The sequence below is a fragment of the Aythya fuligula genome, chromosome 6, assembly GCF_009819795.1.
Source record: "Aythya fuligula isolate bAytFul2 chromosome 6, bAytFul2.pri, whole genome shotgun sequence".
NCBI classification, from domain to species: domain Eukaryota; kingdom Metazoa; phylum Chordata; class Aves; order Anseriformes; family Anatidae; genus Aythya; species Aythya fuligula.
Genome location: NC_045564.1, coordinates 8,395,021 through 8,411,811, shown reverse-complemented (window position 1 = coordinate 8,411,811; position 16,791 = coordinate 8,395,021). Strand labels below are relative to the sequence as shown.

The window sequence follows — 16,791 nt, the reverse complement described above, 5'->3', positions numbered from 1 at the left end:
ACTCACTTCTCCAAGACAGACACAACCCCACGAGCCCAGGTTGTGGCAGGTAAAAAGCTTTTCAGTGCACCTCTGAGAAGCTCCATATGTCTCGAGTCAAATAATTTATTCCCAGGAAATTCATTTCTACCTTAAAATGCACTAATTAAAGCTTCCCTTGCTTTGTCTCAGCATCTGCAGTCTATAATTCCTATCACCTCTCATTTGCTCACGGCTTTGGCAATTTAGATAAAATCAGCACTCCTTGAGCAAGGGAAGAAGTCTGTGGAGGTGGAATTCCTCTCTCTAATTATCTTTCCTCATTCAATCCTGCTTTGATTTCTGTCTGAAACACCAGGAATCTAAATTCATTTGACTGACATTTCTTATTCGAGGCTATTTAATACGAAGCAACAATGCAGAAGGAAATAGACAGAACTATTTGCTGAGGGATCAATAAGAAAATTGCTGCTTTGTTTTTACTCATTTTAATCGCTAATTATATGGAGCAGTAGAACGAGATCTTTGGATTTGTGGAGGCTTTCACTGACGTATCCTTTGCTTTTGTCCCCGTCTCCACTACTCCAGTAGCTGCAATCCTAAGAAGCAGTGCAACGTGCTGCTGGGGCTGCCACCTCATCTACTGCTTGAGATGATCAGCAGATGTAGAAGATGCCCCTGAACGAATGTGCAGCTGAGGAAATGAGACATGACATGCACATCTTCTGCTATTGTGTTGTCGGTGTAACTTGAAAATGACACTGTAATAAACCGTGATGTTGCTTGACACCAAAAGCAGCTTTTCAGGAGGGAAAAACTGAGAACAATTATCAAAATAGAAGTAGGCCTCAGCAGTACGAGGAGCACACGGCCAGCAAATGAGAAGGCTGCAGTGGCACGAACTACAAAACTTTTCTCAGCCACCTCTTCTTCCCCATCCCATCAAGTTCAAACTGCATGGACTTGCCTCCAGGACTTTCCTTCCTTGATCTGACCATCTTGCTCCTGTGCAAGTGCCCCTTCGCTGTGGCTCTCACCCAGCTCCGCACCTCCGTGAGCAACTCAGCCCTTCCTGCCCACTGATTTTATGAACGCCTCAGCACTTTCTCCCACCAGCCGTGTTTTGGGATCTTATTTCCAGACCCCTTTCAGAAAGCACTTTGCCCCAGGTGCACTGATTCATCCGATTTATGGGCCATTTCCCCTGTAACTGCGCTACGACTATGGGATGCAGGCCAGAAAAGTCCTCTATTTATCTCCATAGGCAAGCAGAGTACCAACAAACTGGGAACCAGTGAAGGAACTGGGAACCAGGGAAAAGATATCCCAAAGTTTTGCTTCCTGATCCTTTCATCTACTTCATTTGCTCTTATTTTTCTCCAGACCATGGCAATTACTCTTTTGGTTGTTAAGGGACCCACTAGGCAGCTCTGCCAGTCTTCACAAGTTCCAGAATCTGGATTTCAAGTTTTATCCCCCACGGAGCAGGGATGCTTTCCATCACCAGTTAACAGCAGTCCCTGAAAAGAAACTCCCATCCCTACCGAGAAACGAAGCTGAGAAAATACGGAGGGTTTCTGAAGTATGAAGGAGAAAGGACACAAATCAGAGGCTCTGCCATTCCCACATGGACAGAGCAAACACTTTATTGGTGTTCCTTAAGGTGATATTCTGCAAAAAAAGGGCTAAGATTAAAGGATCATAAAAGGCTTGGGCCAGAAGGTGATTTACACACTCCACCTGTCCATGGCACAATAATCTCTTGGAAGACTCTCTGGGGAAAGATTTGTTAGGAAGGATTTCAGGACATTGAGAGATATCGGTGCAGAAACTTTCTTCTCACCGTTGCCTGACATGAAAGGAAGTTTGCAGTGCCCAGCTGGACACAGACACACACCCACACACCAGCTGCACCCTACACCCTTATGCTTCAAGGCGTGTTTTGGGCAACGGACGTATCATGAAACCAGAGGAGCAAACCTTTTGTGGAAGGTAGCAGTACCATTACTTGGGGAAACCAGTGCAAAGCACCTAACACAGCCTTTTCACCCAATTTTCACTGGTGACCCTCAGGAGAACTGGCGAGGAAATTCCTTCTTCGATGTCACTGTCTGTGCAGGGGCTGACACAAGCCACGTTGGGAAGAAGACGTGACTGATACCTGACCACCATTTAGGAGCTTTTGTGAGCAGAGCAAGTGGGAATCAGCACCAAAATGCCCTTATCAGTCTCAGCACTGGTTCTGCTTCACCTCTCCTCCTACCTGTCACTTCGAGAGAGCACAGAAGCACAAGCAAGGATGCAGACCCTGGACACCCTTGCTTACACACCTCACCTAAGCTCACAGCCCAACTGCAAAGCCTTGGTCTCAGGTGTTGTCAAATGGGAAACATCTGCAGCTGGCAAAGTTCATTAACAAAGGAAGAGGGAAGGAAAATTAAAACAGAGAATAGAGAATACACATGACTAATAAAGATTTTATGTGCCTGAGCACATAATGATAAACTTGATAGATGACATAAACAAACAAACAAAAAAGGCAGCAAAGGAAACACAATGAGAACCAGGATACACTGTGAGCAGGGGAAATCAGGAGGCCAAACCAGATGTGGATACCGTATCTCCTAATCTTTACTCTTGCTCCCATACACACAGCAGCTCTGCACCGTTTTCACCCTCTCTTTGGGAGCAAGTGCCAGCACATGTAGGAATTAGACTTGCTAATGTCATCCAGCCACTCCTCACGGTGAATGGGGCTGCCTTTCTTACAGGGCTGGGACCACAGCTCCTTCCCTAGTCCGTAGGATTCATAACCTCCAGAGATGTCATACCTCCCAGAGCTCTATGGCTGAGGGCTCGAGTCACCCAAAAAGCCTGGTGGGCAGTGAGAGATCACACAATCAAACAGTTCTTCAGGAAAATAGCCTAAAACACAATCCCTTCTAAACTTGAGAGAGGTGGTGAAAAGAAAATGGCAATATGAATTCAAATCTCATGTCTAAATCTACACTTTTATGCTTTTCTCCAGATGAAGAGATCTCAATCAAACCTTTCCTAAACCAAGGCAGCAGGTACAGTCACACAAACAACTGATCACACAGAACTTTTAGGTAAGATCTTGCAACAAGTTTCTGCAGGCCTAAGCTTTTCTGCACCTGAGACACCTCAGCTAGCCCCTGAAATCTGATTGTCCCAAATGCTCGCTGAACTTCACCTGTATTTCACTCTTAGCTCATGCCTTGTCTACAACTACAGCATCCTAAGCCACCTCTCTGCTGCCCCAAACGTGAAAGATCTTTCTGTAACACACAGATCGCCCTGCAGAAGCTTATTACTGACTAGGAATAATTCTCCCTGAGTGGACGGAGTAAACTTATATGTAAGAAATATTATACTGCAGCTCTCCTCCCTGGCTCCAGTAAGGATTTCTGTGTGTGTGGGCTCGTCAGTCACTCTTTGCTGCTTCTACATAAAACCCTCTAGGGGTGCAAAGGGAGTGATTTTCCTAAGACAAGTGAAAAACTTTTCAGCAGACATCTGATTGATACTTTTTTTTTTTCTTTACCTGTTTGTTCTGCCAGTCAGAGGCGATTTTCCTTTTTTTTCTTTGCTCTGCTTGCAGTCACCAGGCTAAGCATCCTACTGCCCTTCTACAGGTCCCCAAGCATGCTCATTTCAGTCCTGTGTGAGGGCTCTCATGTATCTTAGAAGAGCTCTCAGGCCAAGTTTTAAGGCTGCAGACTCCTGCCACCAGCTGTGATTAATCCAGCTGGCTTCACTCAGGTTTGGGTGAAGCTCCTGATTTCCTCCAGGCACGCTTATCACAGCCACTCCCTTCACTCTGGAGCCCTCCTCGCTCTTTCAGGACAAGACATCCAATTGCAGAGTACTTGCTCCATAGCTGAGTTTTCAGCCTGGTGGAAGAAGGTCTCTACCTTTGTTGGAGCCAGCGCGCAGGCTGCTCAAAGCTACTGCAAATTCTTGCAATTAACCTCCAGTCATCTCTTCCGAGGCTTATTCACTTATTAGGATTTATTGGGCTGCTCTCTTCCCCCTTCTTCCTACACAAACTGGCCAAGCTTGGAGAGGATATTAGTGCAAGAATGCCCCATGATCCCAGATTCAAAGACTTCATCTTATTGACCAGGTCCCAAGAAGTGGTCATGAAAGGACTGTGTCTTTGTACTGTCTGACTATTGCACGACAGCCCCTTATTGATTACACGCAGCTACCAGCAAACAACTACAGAGCATTACGAACTCGACACCTATTATATCACAAATACTTGACATTTCTTTTGAGGAAGGAAACAGAAAGGCTCCATGGCACTGTTTACAGCCACCTAATCATGTTACAATAGACACGTACTGATCATCGCCCCAGGGCTGCTCAAGTTTGTAGAAGACAATCTAAGTATTTCCACTGAACTGAACAGCCCTGCTGTTGGGTCCTGCAGTGCTTTCCACAGTCAAATAGGTATATTTACAAAACAGGCAGAATGACTGGAGAGATCTGCTTGGTTGACTGGAATCTGAAGTGGCATAAAACAAACCGAGGAATTATCCCCGTGGAGTTTCTTTCCGAGCCCCATGGAATTGAGTTTCCATGAGGATCCGTCAACCTAGAGCAAATGCAAAGAAGATGCCAGGACTCTGGGTACCACTGGAAGCCTCAATCAAGCACGTTAGCTCACCGAGAAGGAATTGGTACATAAGTATAGGCCTTTCCCAGGTTATATTGCAAAAGGTAAAAATGCACGGGAAGGAAACCTGAAGACCACCATCGCTGCCCGTTTCTCCATCTTTTGTGTTTTGAGAAAGCTTGTGGCAGTGCTCAAAGGGATAACTGCCTTCAGCCTCTCTCCATAGACGGACTCGACTGATGGCATCCTGCTCTGTGCAGATAAAACAGCAGGAAAAGCAGAGCAATGCAAAGTGAAGTCTGTCAAATTGGGCACTTACATCTTAAGAGGAGCTGTAACTTTTAATGACACAAAGGACAATGGCAATTCTGATGGAGATGATTTCTGTAGCTACAGTTTCAGGTGGTGAATTTATTGGCAGGAAGCAAGAGAACGAAGAAAGTTAAAAAGAACCTGATGAATAAAATCGGAGGAAAAAACAGTTTCCACATTACAGCTGAGGCGGGAAGTCATAAACCAGGGGAGATGAATAAAGAGAAACTGGGATAGCGTTCATCGAAGATACTCCTGGAGTTGAAATTAGAATCATTTTCATTGTTATTGAAATTGCCTGTGATCTCAGACAGATTAGCAGGAGATTGCAGGGAAGTTCAGAGGATACTCACAAGCGAGAAATTTTGCAGATGCCAAACTGCAGAGAACAGGCTGCGCAGCGAGTCCCACCTGAAGGCGAGATGGAAATTTCTGTTCTGGACTGCTCAATTTGTCTTTACTATGAGCAGCACATAAATAACTGCCTAAATTATGTTAAAAGTTTGGTAAAAGGCTTTGTATTTGTATGCATGCACTAATAGAGTAACTGGCATGGGGCAAAAATCACCATAATTTTTGTCACTTAAAAAAAATAAAATCATCCATCCAGCTATCGGAGACACAGCATCAATTACACTCTGGCAACTGCGATGACTTGGGCTTTCCATTGGTGGAAAGTTGCTCAAATAAACAACCCGGTGAATGATTATAGCCAAGCACAGAGACGGAAAACACCATCAGGTTGCAAATGACTCTGCAACAGGAAAAAAGTACTAAGTCATTAGATAATTTATTTGCAGTGAAAAAGTGGAGCTGTATCCGGCTTATATGGAGAACCAGCAATACAAATGAGCTGTGCCATCCAAAATTTGAAAAATGCTTGCACCATACTGCAGATGGGCTGAAACAAGGAGCTGGATCCCCAGGAGCAGCAGAGCTGATGCCGAGAGGAGACCCTGCTTTCCTAAGGGACCCCAGCACGCAGACACACAACCAGTGCCAATGCAAGGCTGAAATGCCATGACAAAACTCTCACTCAATGGGAAGGACGAGACAAATACGTTATAGAAAACATTTGCTATAGGTGGTGACTCCACTCCACGCTCAATGCAGTCGCACCATGGCGAGGTTGAAGATGACTCGCCTTATTTTCTTCTTTCTTTCTACAGATGCTGCAGCTCTTCAACCAGAGCTCACTTTTGGTTATCCCTAACTGGTGGCTGTCTACTCACAGCTACAGGAGTCTCTCCAGGCTTTGATACTGGAAATGGAAAAGCATCAAGATGCTGTAACCCCCACCCGAGTCATGTATGATTCTCCCCCCATAACCCCAGAGCATGCCTGTCCATAGCTGACATGCCATTATCCTTGTCATCCTCCTGTGAAACTGCCTGGGGAGCTATTCCAGATCTGTCAGCCAGATGAAGCAGAGAAGCACAGAAGATGTGTCCAACTGTGGGCATCCTGGGCCCACATCAGATGATTCAGGATCGTGATGGCATTAGGAGCTTTGGACTCATGCATTTGCTATGTGTCACACAAACTGATGGCTTTATAGGGCTCCTGGAACCAGGGCTGGGTCTGAAAGATTCACTCCTCCAGTAGCTGACAAGACAGAAACCATCCTGCGCCGAGCCCTGGCCCCTTTCCCATGGGTGCTCTGTATCTGCAGTCCCGTTTGCTTTTCTCCCCCAGGAGCAGCAGTGGAGCTTTCCATAACAACATGACTCTGCACTTCTATAGGAACGCTCCCTTTCTTTTGATATATGTCTCATTTTGTTCCTGACAATAGTTGTACCTCGCGTACCCTGGGGCTGAGGGAACCGAGGTCTGTATTACTTTGGTGATAATTTTTATGGCTCTATTACGATAGTTTTTTAGTTCAGACATGCCCAGTGCACAGGGACCAGGACTCCTTTCAAAAGGTTACAGCTATGACAGATGGGCCTGCAGCTCAAACGGGGGATGCACAGCCCCATTCGGACACGGGCAAAATGTCTGCGTGTGCTTCACATTTGTTAAGCTCCTTTTAATATCAGGAGGGAAACCGAGCCCAGCTGGCAGCTTTCTGCTCTCTGTTCCCTTCCTGGCTGCTCTTGCCACTGCCAACGCAGCCACGTCAAGGAGAAATCCCCCTGGGGCAAGGGGAAGGGACCCAAAAAAGCTGATCCCTTTCACATGAGTTTTCCCTGCATTTGAATTTGCTGTTTCCTTCTTCATTCATGCCAAAAGATGGAAGAAGTTGGTAAGATCAGCTCTACATGCTGAGAAAATGCTGAATTTGTTTCAGGGAGGGATGTATAACATAACCAGACGTCACTGGGGAGGAAAACTGCGTCTTGGTCCCTTTCCTCTTTCCCTCACAACATACCCAGATCACGGCTGGGTATCACTCAGGCAGCTGGAAAAAATCACCCTGGCTGGGTCAGGGCAGCCAAAAGAAGGTGGAAGGCTTCACGGCAGCTCCCTCAGGCAAATCCTTATCGGAGGTCAGCATCAAGCAAACTCCACAGAAGAGGATCTGGCTGGGACCAACCTTTACACCGGTGTAACATCCCAAAGGGCCACCTGAGACCCACGGAGCTGCAGCAGCTCAGAGCAGCAGAGGACCTGCCCCCAGAATAAAGCAGCTCTTTACTTTTAAAGGGTGTTTTCCAAATTGTCCCATCAGCACTTTGCATGTAGGATGTTTACCATGGGGAAAACAGCTCCCCTGCACCCGATGCACATGCATGCACAGCAGGGAAGGCTGATCTACCGGGCTGCCCTCAACAAACAGGCCAGAAAACCCTCTTAACCCTGTGCTGGTGTCAGGAAACCTGGAAACATCTCACCGCCCTGGCAAAGGAGAGCTGGAATCAGCTCCTCGCTCAGGTCAGGAAGCCACGGGGCAAGGGGGATGTCTTCTTCTGCCACACATCGCTGGCAACAGGAGCACAGGGATTCAGCATGCGACTTGGCTCCGGTGGTGAGCAACACTTTGGGGGAGAAGCAGAAGTTTTCATTCCTATTGCCATTGCTTAAACCATCAGCAGAAAAGGCAGCAGCCTCTGGGAAGTGTCTGGCCCACAGGGGATGTTATCACATTTAGTTGTGAGCACCAGGAGGGAAGGATGTGAAACGAAAATGGGTTTTATTCCCCGGTCAGGGTTTGAATAAGTTGTTTGTGATGAGAGGATACACAGAGTTAACCCCCTGTCAAGAAGGTTTTCCTGCCCAGGATGACCACAGGCAGCCAGACTGGGAGATACCCTCCTCTGAGCAGCTGTTTCAAATCCTGATGCTCTTCTAAGCCAGCTGAATTTCTCATCATTCCCCAAGAATCCTCTCTCAACTGCACCACAGAACAAAGAGTAAGGAAGCCTACTGCCATGTGTATTTTTATTTTGTAACTAGATCGAGCATTGTCATTAGCTGACTTATCTAATTATAGTTTAAAAAACAATATCTAGGATAATTATCTAATTGAGAATTATTTCTAATGAATGCAACTCTGCATAAAGCACATTCCAGTAGCAACAAACACACACCTGCACTTCCCCTTGCTCTGGTAGGGAATGGTTGCCTAAAAACGTCTCGCCCATCGCTTGGCAACGTTTCTACATCCTTACTCACAGGATGACGAGCAGAGGACCTCGTGCTCACCGCCTCTAAAGAAGTATCTTGGATCCCAGGGAGGGACATAGCTTGGGCAGGCCAAGGGACAAACATGTCTCTCTTTGGCCTCCCTGAGCATCACCTGGAAGCTTTAGAGTGGGTTTTGCCTTTTCTGGGCATGCAGCTAGATATCCTCTCTACTGGTAGCTCTCTGGACATCCCCCAGTTCTGGAAGCAGCACTGATGGGATGTTTCCTGGAGCAAAACTCTGAAAGCACAGCCACAGCTTTGGCGGTACAAATGTTGGGCACGTGTTCATTCCTGGGTCATTTTTACTGGAAAAATCCCAATCCCTTGGGTTTGCATGTACAGGCCAAATTCTGCACGGCCCTGAGGAATGACAGACTGTGATTAAAACAATTCCTGGTGATTCTGCATTTTGCTGATGCTTGAGCTTTGGGTCTCATCCATTTCAAATGGGAGCTTCTGAGAGAGCATGCTTGTAGTGCACCCACTGCCAGCGAGCTGTGAGCTTTTGGGTTCTCCATATATCCCTGCAAGCTGGGGAAAACAACAGCATGTTGTTTTTTTTGAAGCCAAATTCTCAATACAGCCCATTATCTTTTACCTATTATAATAACATACTCGTGCATAATGTAATACGTATGTTATAGAATCAGTAGCTAAGCTTCTAGTATGATTTAAAAAACAGCTATCACCACAGATCGAGGTATGACATGCCTATCTATTTTAGCATGTTTTCTTGGTACGAATTATGACAGAAATACAGTAAGTCAGTAATTTCAGATTCCTTTGCGTAGACATTGTCACTGTAATTTTGCCAGGAGGGAGATAATAAATCATACTTTTCCATCTGACTGATGTTCTGTTTCCCCTGTCTGATTTCAATGGCTGTGTGCTATCTTGTGAGCCGGCATTGTTCACGGCTCCTTTTATTAAAGCGCAGGCACGTTATTGAAATTTCTTTTGTATTATGATTTTCTAGCCGTACGTGAAATTGCAGAACACACAAGAAAGGAAAAAAAAATGCCCCATTTGTTTGAGTCATAATAGGAAAAAGAAACAAACTGCTGTACACATCTTGGGGAGGAAAAAGCTAATATTAAAATATGAGCCCCATGCTGGCTTGGGTTCATAATCGGTGTCTTGTAATTTATGAGCGAAGTTCTAAAAACTACTAGTGATTTGGATCACTGGTTATGTGCTACCAAAAGGTTTTACTAATGCTTGTTCTTGCAGTTATTAGCCTGCGACTATCTGAGCGTTTGCTAAGATGCACCAGGAAAATGAACGCTCATAGCAGAGAGGAGAAAGCTCAGGAAGAAACTCTCCACTTTTTTTTTTTTGGCGGCCTAATGAAGATGGAAGGAGTTGTGCCGCTGCTACGAAGTGCAGCAGCCACCCTGCAGTTCACCTGGGAAGGGCTCCAGGGTGGGTGAAGCCATCACTTCTTGTGAGACGTGGCTAACTAATAAAATTCCCCTTTACCACCCACCCTGAGTGCTTCGTGGCTGCTGTGGTGTGAGGACAGCCGTCCCCAGAGCATCCCAGGCACTTCTTGCCCTTACCTGCCCTTGCTCTCCAGGGCTGCAGCTGCCTCCTGCTGCTCACCTAACAGCACCGTCCCATCAGTAATGCCCTGGGAGCATCCCAGTGGCTTCATTCCTGTTTAACAAGGTGTAAGCAGTGGTCAGGGCATGGCTGTGGTTTGTACTGCTTAATTTCTACTTCTGGCATGGTTGCTGGGTGGGGGAATCGCTTTTTGTCTTTGCTGCCTCCTTTCACCCAGCGGCAGAATGGCCACGCTGCATTTCAGGGGCTGAGCGATGCTGGGAGAGCAGCTGAAGGAGCTCGTGCCTCTGCTAACGCCTTTTGATGAAGGGTATTATTTTGTTAAGTTATATTAAGATAATTGCATTAATAAAACATTTTTTTAAAGAGCATTAACCAAGGAGAAGGAGGTGCTGCTCTTCCAAAGTACAGGTTTCCATAATGAGCTGAGAATTAGTATATGATAATGCTATGCTTATACAGTCCCTCATTTATTTTGGATCCTGATTATGCCCCAAAGATCCCTGCTAGAGCTGTGATCCCTACTGTGCAAAGTGCTGTTCAAGAAGACATAAAGTCAGCAAGATACAGGAGCCCTGGCTGAAGGATTACAGGTGATACACAGACAAAGATACAGTGGAAGTAAACAATATGACAGAAAAACAGAGAACTCCAGGAGTGAAACCCTGCCTCTTTTTAAGTCAGTGGAGATTTTGGCCTAGGAAGAAGCTAAATATTGCCAGGAAGGCAAAGCTGTGATGCCAAGACCTCTCCCTTTCCCTCCCGAGGATAACTCACCCAAAGCCCTGCCAGGCAAACGGAGATATTTTAATGTCTGTGGCCACAAATCTGCTGCTGTTGACTTTGAGAACCACGACACCATGCTACAGAAAACCATGCCATGGGGAGCTGCTGTCCTGCAAGGACAGGGAGCAGCTCCCAGCTGCTTGCTCTGAAATGAGGAGAACTTTTCAAGACATCAACTTGACGATCTCTTGTGAACTCACGTTTTGCCACATGTTCCGACAGGTCCGCAGAGTTTAGTCTGGCCATGCCTACATTCAGTGATGAGAGACCAGGAACTTCAGAGGGGATTATGGACAGACCAAACGGACAAACTGAACATTTGCAGAAGGCTCCCAGCTGTGGCTACGCATGTACCATAACCCCTGCCACCAATCGTATTTATTAACCCGGGTAGGCACGTGTTTTTCTGCCTGTAAGTTACGCAGCAGTGTACAAACTAATCAGCACTTCGGAAAACTGTTGTCTCACTGACATTTGCACGATTTCTCCATCAGCTGCCAATGGACATTCATCACGCTGGCGATACGCTGTCTCCTTTACTTTACATAAGCTGCTGTCTGGGAGCATTCATTTAACACACAACCATGTGCTCTCCCAATAACCAAGCCCGCTCGCTGAGTTATTTGCTTATTTTGTCTCCCTGAGAAGAAAGGGGAGGGTTGGCAACCTCTCCGAAAGATCCCTGCTTTACAGGCGAGCGTGGAGCACTGGGGACTTGGACCTTAACCTCCAGCACTGAAATCAAAACACAAGCAAGCTGCTAAGTGACCCTGAGAGTCCCCACCAGATCTCTCCGGGGAAAGCAGCCGGACTGCCTGAGCCTTGCAGCATCCCTCACGCTGACTCTGAAGCCACTCATCACCCCGTGTTCACTCTGAGAGGGACTGGAGGAGACCCAGGAGGCCCGATTTGAGGCCAGCAAGGAGAGAAGTGGAAAATGAGGTTGGGAAAGAGACGGATGGAGCCCTCTAAAAGCAACCAGCCCTCACCTTTGGCCGCAGCCTCAGCAGAAGTCACGGCTAAGTCTCAGGCAAATCACGGGGATGAGGCAGGCTCCATATGGGCAGCTGGAGCCCGAAGCCCTCAGAGATCTCCTAGGACCCATCACAGAGCTGTGCAGATCCTACACGGGGTTACTAAGCCATCTGTAAGGGACCCAAGGTTTTACAAAGCACACAGAAAGACTCCTAACAGCTTTAGATTTACAACTGAAGTTCAGCTCAGCGTTTCATTCGTACGCGTTAATGATTTAGGGGCACAAGCATAAACATTTGGACAGCTGTCGGAGCTAGATGGCTTGTTGTCATGTTTATTTTTTGTGCTTATGATTGCTATGAGTCAAAAAGATTAGAGGTCCAAAATCAGCCCGCTAGAAGGAAGCTAAATATTCAGGAAACGGGTCTCTAGAACTACGCTTTTACCAAGAGATAGTCACAGCTATGGTCAGTGGTGAGAAAATAAAAGGATTAAATTGCATTTGGATTTCTCATCCCAGCCCCAAACAGAAACCTAAAAACAAGATGGCAAAATTCTCCCAAATGGAAACCTCTCAAAAATGTTGATTTCCCACAGAAAACACAACCCTAATTTGTGCAAAGATCAGGCAGCTGAAATTTCCATACGATGAGTCAGTCCTGGCAGCATTACCAGCGCAAGTATGGATGTTTGTATGCACACACACACAGACACACACTTGCAAAAGGTTTTTAAATGAAAGTTAATTTCAGCTGTAGCTAAGCAATGAAGAGCACTTCTACAGATGATGATTCAAAACCTACATATTAGCGAAAGCAAATTGTAGGTGAAAGGGTTACAAGCCCACAAAAAAACAGTGACTCTGTCTCCACTGGAAGCGGTCTGTTTTTGAGTCAGAATGACTGGGAAAGCCTCTCTTCTTTGGCAAAGCCAGAGCTCTGTGTGTGTGGCATGGGCTTGAGAAGTCTGCAGACCTTATGAGTCCAACAGGGTGAGAGAAGAGCAGAGCTCAGAGCCTATCAGACCTATGTATCTCCTTGGATTTCTTCTGTAGAGATGGCAGGTAAAAGCTCAGGTACTTGGCTCTGGTGAGGCTGCACCTTGAGGGCTGTGGTCAGTTTTGGACCCCTCAGTACCAGAAGGACATCAAGGCCCTGGAGCATGTCCAGAGAAGGACAACAAAGCTGCTGAAGGGCCAGGAGCACAAGTCCTGTGAGGAGAGGCTGAGGGAGCTGGGGGTGTGTGGTCTGGAGAAGAGGAGGGCTTTTCCAACCTTAATGATTCTGGGATTCTCTGACCTGTGTTCCGCTGAAGCAAACAGCAAAATCCCCAGATGCTTCAGTGAAGTTAAGGTTTGGCTTTATAGCTGCAATTTCCTGAATCTTGGAAGTTCTTCCTTTCCTAGAGCATTTATAAACTCCGAGTTCATGGGTACCACATTTTTTTTTTTTTTAATCCAAAACACCCCTGGTTTGGCACAGCAATTTTCTATTGTTTCAATGTTTGTTCTAGGTAAACACATAGATTTCCAAAAGATCAGTTTCTGCCCTGTTGCACAAGGTATCAAGCTCTGCAAAACATGGGTCCACCTCAAAAGCTCGACTGTGAAGTCAGTTAAACATGAAGGATCTCACATGAGTCCTACATGAAGGCTACCACATGCGAGAATGCTGTGTCCCCATCTACTGTGCCTTTTTCTGGGGACACTGGAGCTTTGCTTTCCACACAACACCCTGCAGTTGCTGAACACAACAAACTCTGAATCAGATAGCTCTAACTCCCCTTAATAGCCTTTCTCCCCTAAATCCTGTTTCTCTGCCCTTTAATCCATTAACGAGCAGGATTATTTCTTTCAGAAAACATAATAAATATTTCTGTACTTTTCTTCACGCGGTAGAGATACTTTAATGGAAAGATCCATCTCATTGTTCTCCCAGTGCTTTCCTAAAATCTCACCAGAACAACTCCTGATAGCTTTCATGTAAGGACCTGACCACGTGCCAGAATTACACCCAGGTGTGGGACACTTCCCCACTAACAAATCAAGACAACTCGAGCATGATATTTGTGGGGTGAAGCTGGGCTGGCCTTCACAGGGCAATAAGAACCTGTGATTCAAGCAGTTCACAAGATCGGCATCTTCATGTTCCTCTGCAAAGCAGAGAACAGGTTGAGCTGGATGGCCCTTGAGGATACAGTCCTCATCTATCTGTTTTGTGCCTAAGACTCTCGACTGTCTTGATCATACTGAGTGATTCCAGCTGCAGACAGGCAGAAAAAGATGAACACAAACCATATATAATAGAAGAAAGGAAACAAACACTACCTTCACTGAAAAAGAAAAAAATATCTGGGAAAAAGGGATTTGTAATCTACGTTATGAGAATTAGTGAAGCATTAAGACCTATATGGAAGTATTTTCATTGTCAGAAAAGAAAATAAATTTGCAAGTGTATAATGAGATTGGGCATACAGCCATGAAGAGTTATAGGCTGTTTTTAATTAAGGAGGTATGAATTTTAAAGCCACGTGACCTGGGAGCACAAACTCGTGTATACCTATTGCCTTTCCGCACCCTGTACTTCATTGTGAAATACTGTTTTCCTTAGCAGAATTGAAAACATGTAATCAAACTTACTAGAGTGAGAGATGTAGGTTGTGTAAAGGGTGATGGCTTTTGAAAATCTGGTCTTATTTTTAAGATACATTCCAGAAGGATTTCTTCACAACTTTCCTAATAGGCACTCTACTACTGTAATTAAATCTCAGCTTCTCTCTACCTGATGGTCATCTGCCTAGAAATTCATCTTCTGCCATTCTAGATAGCTTTACTACAGCTGCAAGGCAAATATTAAATTCAGCTGCAACCTATTTACTTGCATTCTCATATAGTTATGAATCACAACTCTCAGTACCATGCCATCATTTTTTTTATCCAAATTGGAAAGGGGGTTCCTAAAAAGCACCCAGCATTTTGGTTTACCACCATTTTTACAGACACCACCAGCGGTTCAACTTGATTCATGCTATGAGCAAAGAGGGAAGTTGAGGAGCCACTTTGGCAGGCTGGCATTTTGCTCTGGGACTTTCCACTCATCGCTGGCCCTCACCAAGTTCACGTGAGGCTGGAGGTGGCAGCTTTCACATCAGCCTGAGCTACATCACAGCTAAAAAGACCTTTGCTTTTTATCTCTGATTAACAGCAATAAGCAAATACTGAGTGCCTTTGAGAGTCCCCAGCAAGTCCTGTATCATACTAATATTAAATCCTGAAGTAAGTGTTTCATACCTTAAATTCCTCCAAGATTTTGTAATTTTTTCCATGATATTCACAAAAGTTTTTCACTTCTTTGCATTCTGGACAGCATCCATTGTGTTCCACTTTTGTACACTTTGGGTGGATTTTAGGGCATTCTGGTTGATCACAAACAGGTCCATCCTCAGTACAGACACAGGGACAGTTGGAATGTCCCGGGAAAAAACGTTCTCCCAGTTTGTACACAAAGCCACTGTCATCCACGCAGCCCTTCCCTCGGTAGTCATCAAAGATCAGGTTGTCATTACTGGAGGTCTGATCCCCTTCGTCGGCAGGGTAGTCTTCATGATTGATGGCAGCTGGAGTCACCAAACCAGGGATTACCAACAGAAGTATCCAGGCTTCATGGATATGTAGAGCCATCCCCCTCCTCGGCTTCTCCATGGGGTCTCAATGCCAGAGAGAAACAGCTGCTTCCATAAGGAGAACAGTGTGGTGGTCTGAAAACAAATATTTTTAAGTGAGAACAAACTCAAAATACTAAGGGATGTTGACTACTAAAGGCCATTCTTTCAACCGCCACCAAAAAATAAATCCCTGCTTACAAAACCATGCAGATACCTATCTCTGTTTCATTTGAAATAAGCCTCTCCTCAATTATTTGTAATGAGACTAAAGCACATGAAATACATAAATTAGGCACACGTGTAAGCATATGCCCACAAAATACCCCTATACAAACGGTGGCTCAGAGGAATCACCTTATTTTTATTTTCCTAATTCATGCAGTTGAGTTTTCTGCTGCACCAGAAGTTAAAGTACCTGCCTGAAACTGCAGTTTCGAGGGATCTGAACCCAAGTTTAAGCATGGTTTTAACCTCCTGCTGTAGCCACTGTCCCTCTGTGCTATGAGGAGGCTAGCTGGGCTACCAACATCACCCAGCCTGTGGCAGGTCCATATAATCCCGACAGAAAGCACGATGTGATCCACCTTCCCCATTATTCAGCATTTTAGGAACTCCCAGGGAGAAATGCGGAGAGCAGGATGATGTTAAATGCCTGCGTAGCGCGTGGAGACACTGAAATGTGTCTGTCTGCTTGGGCTGGAGCCTTTGGAAACCTTGGGGATCGATGCAGCACGGCCAGACTTTTGGAGAGCTCGGCTCGAGTGGCGGAGCCATGAAGCGACCCAGGGAGGGAGAAGCTTTGCATCACCCCCGGGAGAACCAGCGCCAGGAGCAGGCTCGGTGCCTGCGCCTTGGGTGCGCGATTGGCTGCCCGCGGTGCCACATCACTGCCACCAGTGCGCCGTCCTTCCTACCCACCGGCCAGCAGCCAGCGCAGCGCCAGCAGGAGCACGGTTCCTGACCTATCTGAGGACTGGGTGAAGTACTAGAGGAAACTTTTCGATGAGATGTGAGCCTTATGGGGAGAGAGGGTGATGGAAGGAGTTTCTGGCACTCACCAGAAAGGGCTTGTTTGGATGTGTGTGGCACTGCTTCTCGTCCTCCCATCTCAGTGTGCAGACAGCCACACGCACCGTGCCCAAACATGCATTAGGCTGCACACACAGGAGAACACGTCCTCCCCCTCCACCCCCCAGGGAAGCATATTTCTGTATTGGGATTTTTGGTGGACTGCAGATTTTCAA

General features: G+C 46.1%; 1 protein-coding gene across 3 annotated transcripts in view; it reads right to left on the bottom strand.

Moving 5' to 3' along the window:
* VWC2L (von Willebrand factor C domain containing 2 like) overlaps nt 1–16,462 on the bottom strand; it is a 36,025-nt gene extending 19,563 nt beyond the window's left edge. For 2 of the 3 annotated variants that reach the window (XM_032190100.1, XM_032190099.1), the window contains exon 1: nt 15,174–15,596. In XM_032190100.1, coding sequence (XP_032045991.1) covers nt 15,174–15,584 — 411 coding nt within the window. In that variant the 5' untranslated portion in view covers nt 15,585–15,596. Of the gene's footprint in view, nt 1–15,173; nt 15,641–15,962 lie in introns of those variants that run through there. The other variant, XM_032190098.1, reaches the window with a different exon arrangement.
* Between the last annotated feature and the right edge of the window lie 329 nt (nt 16,463–16,791).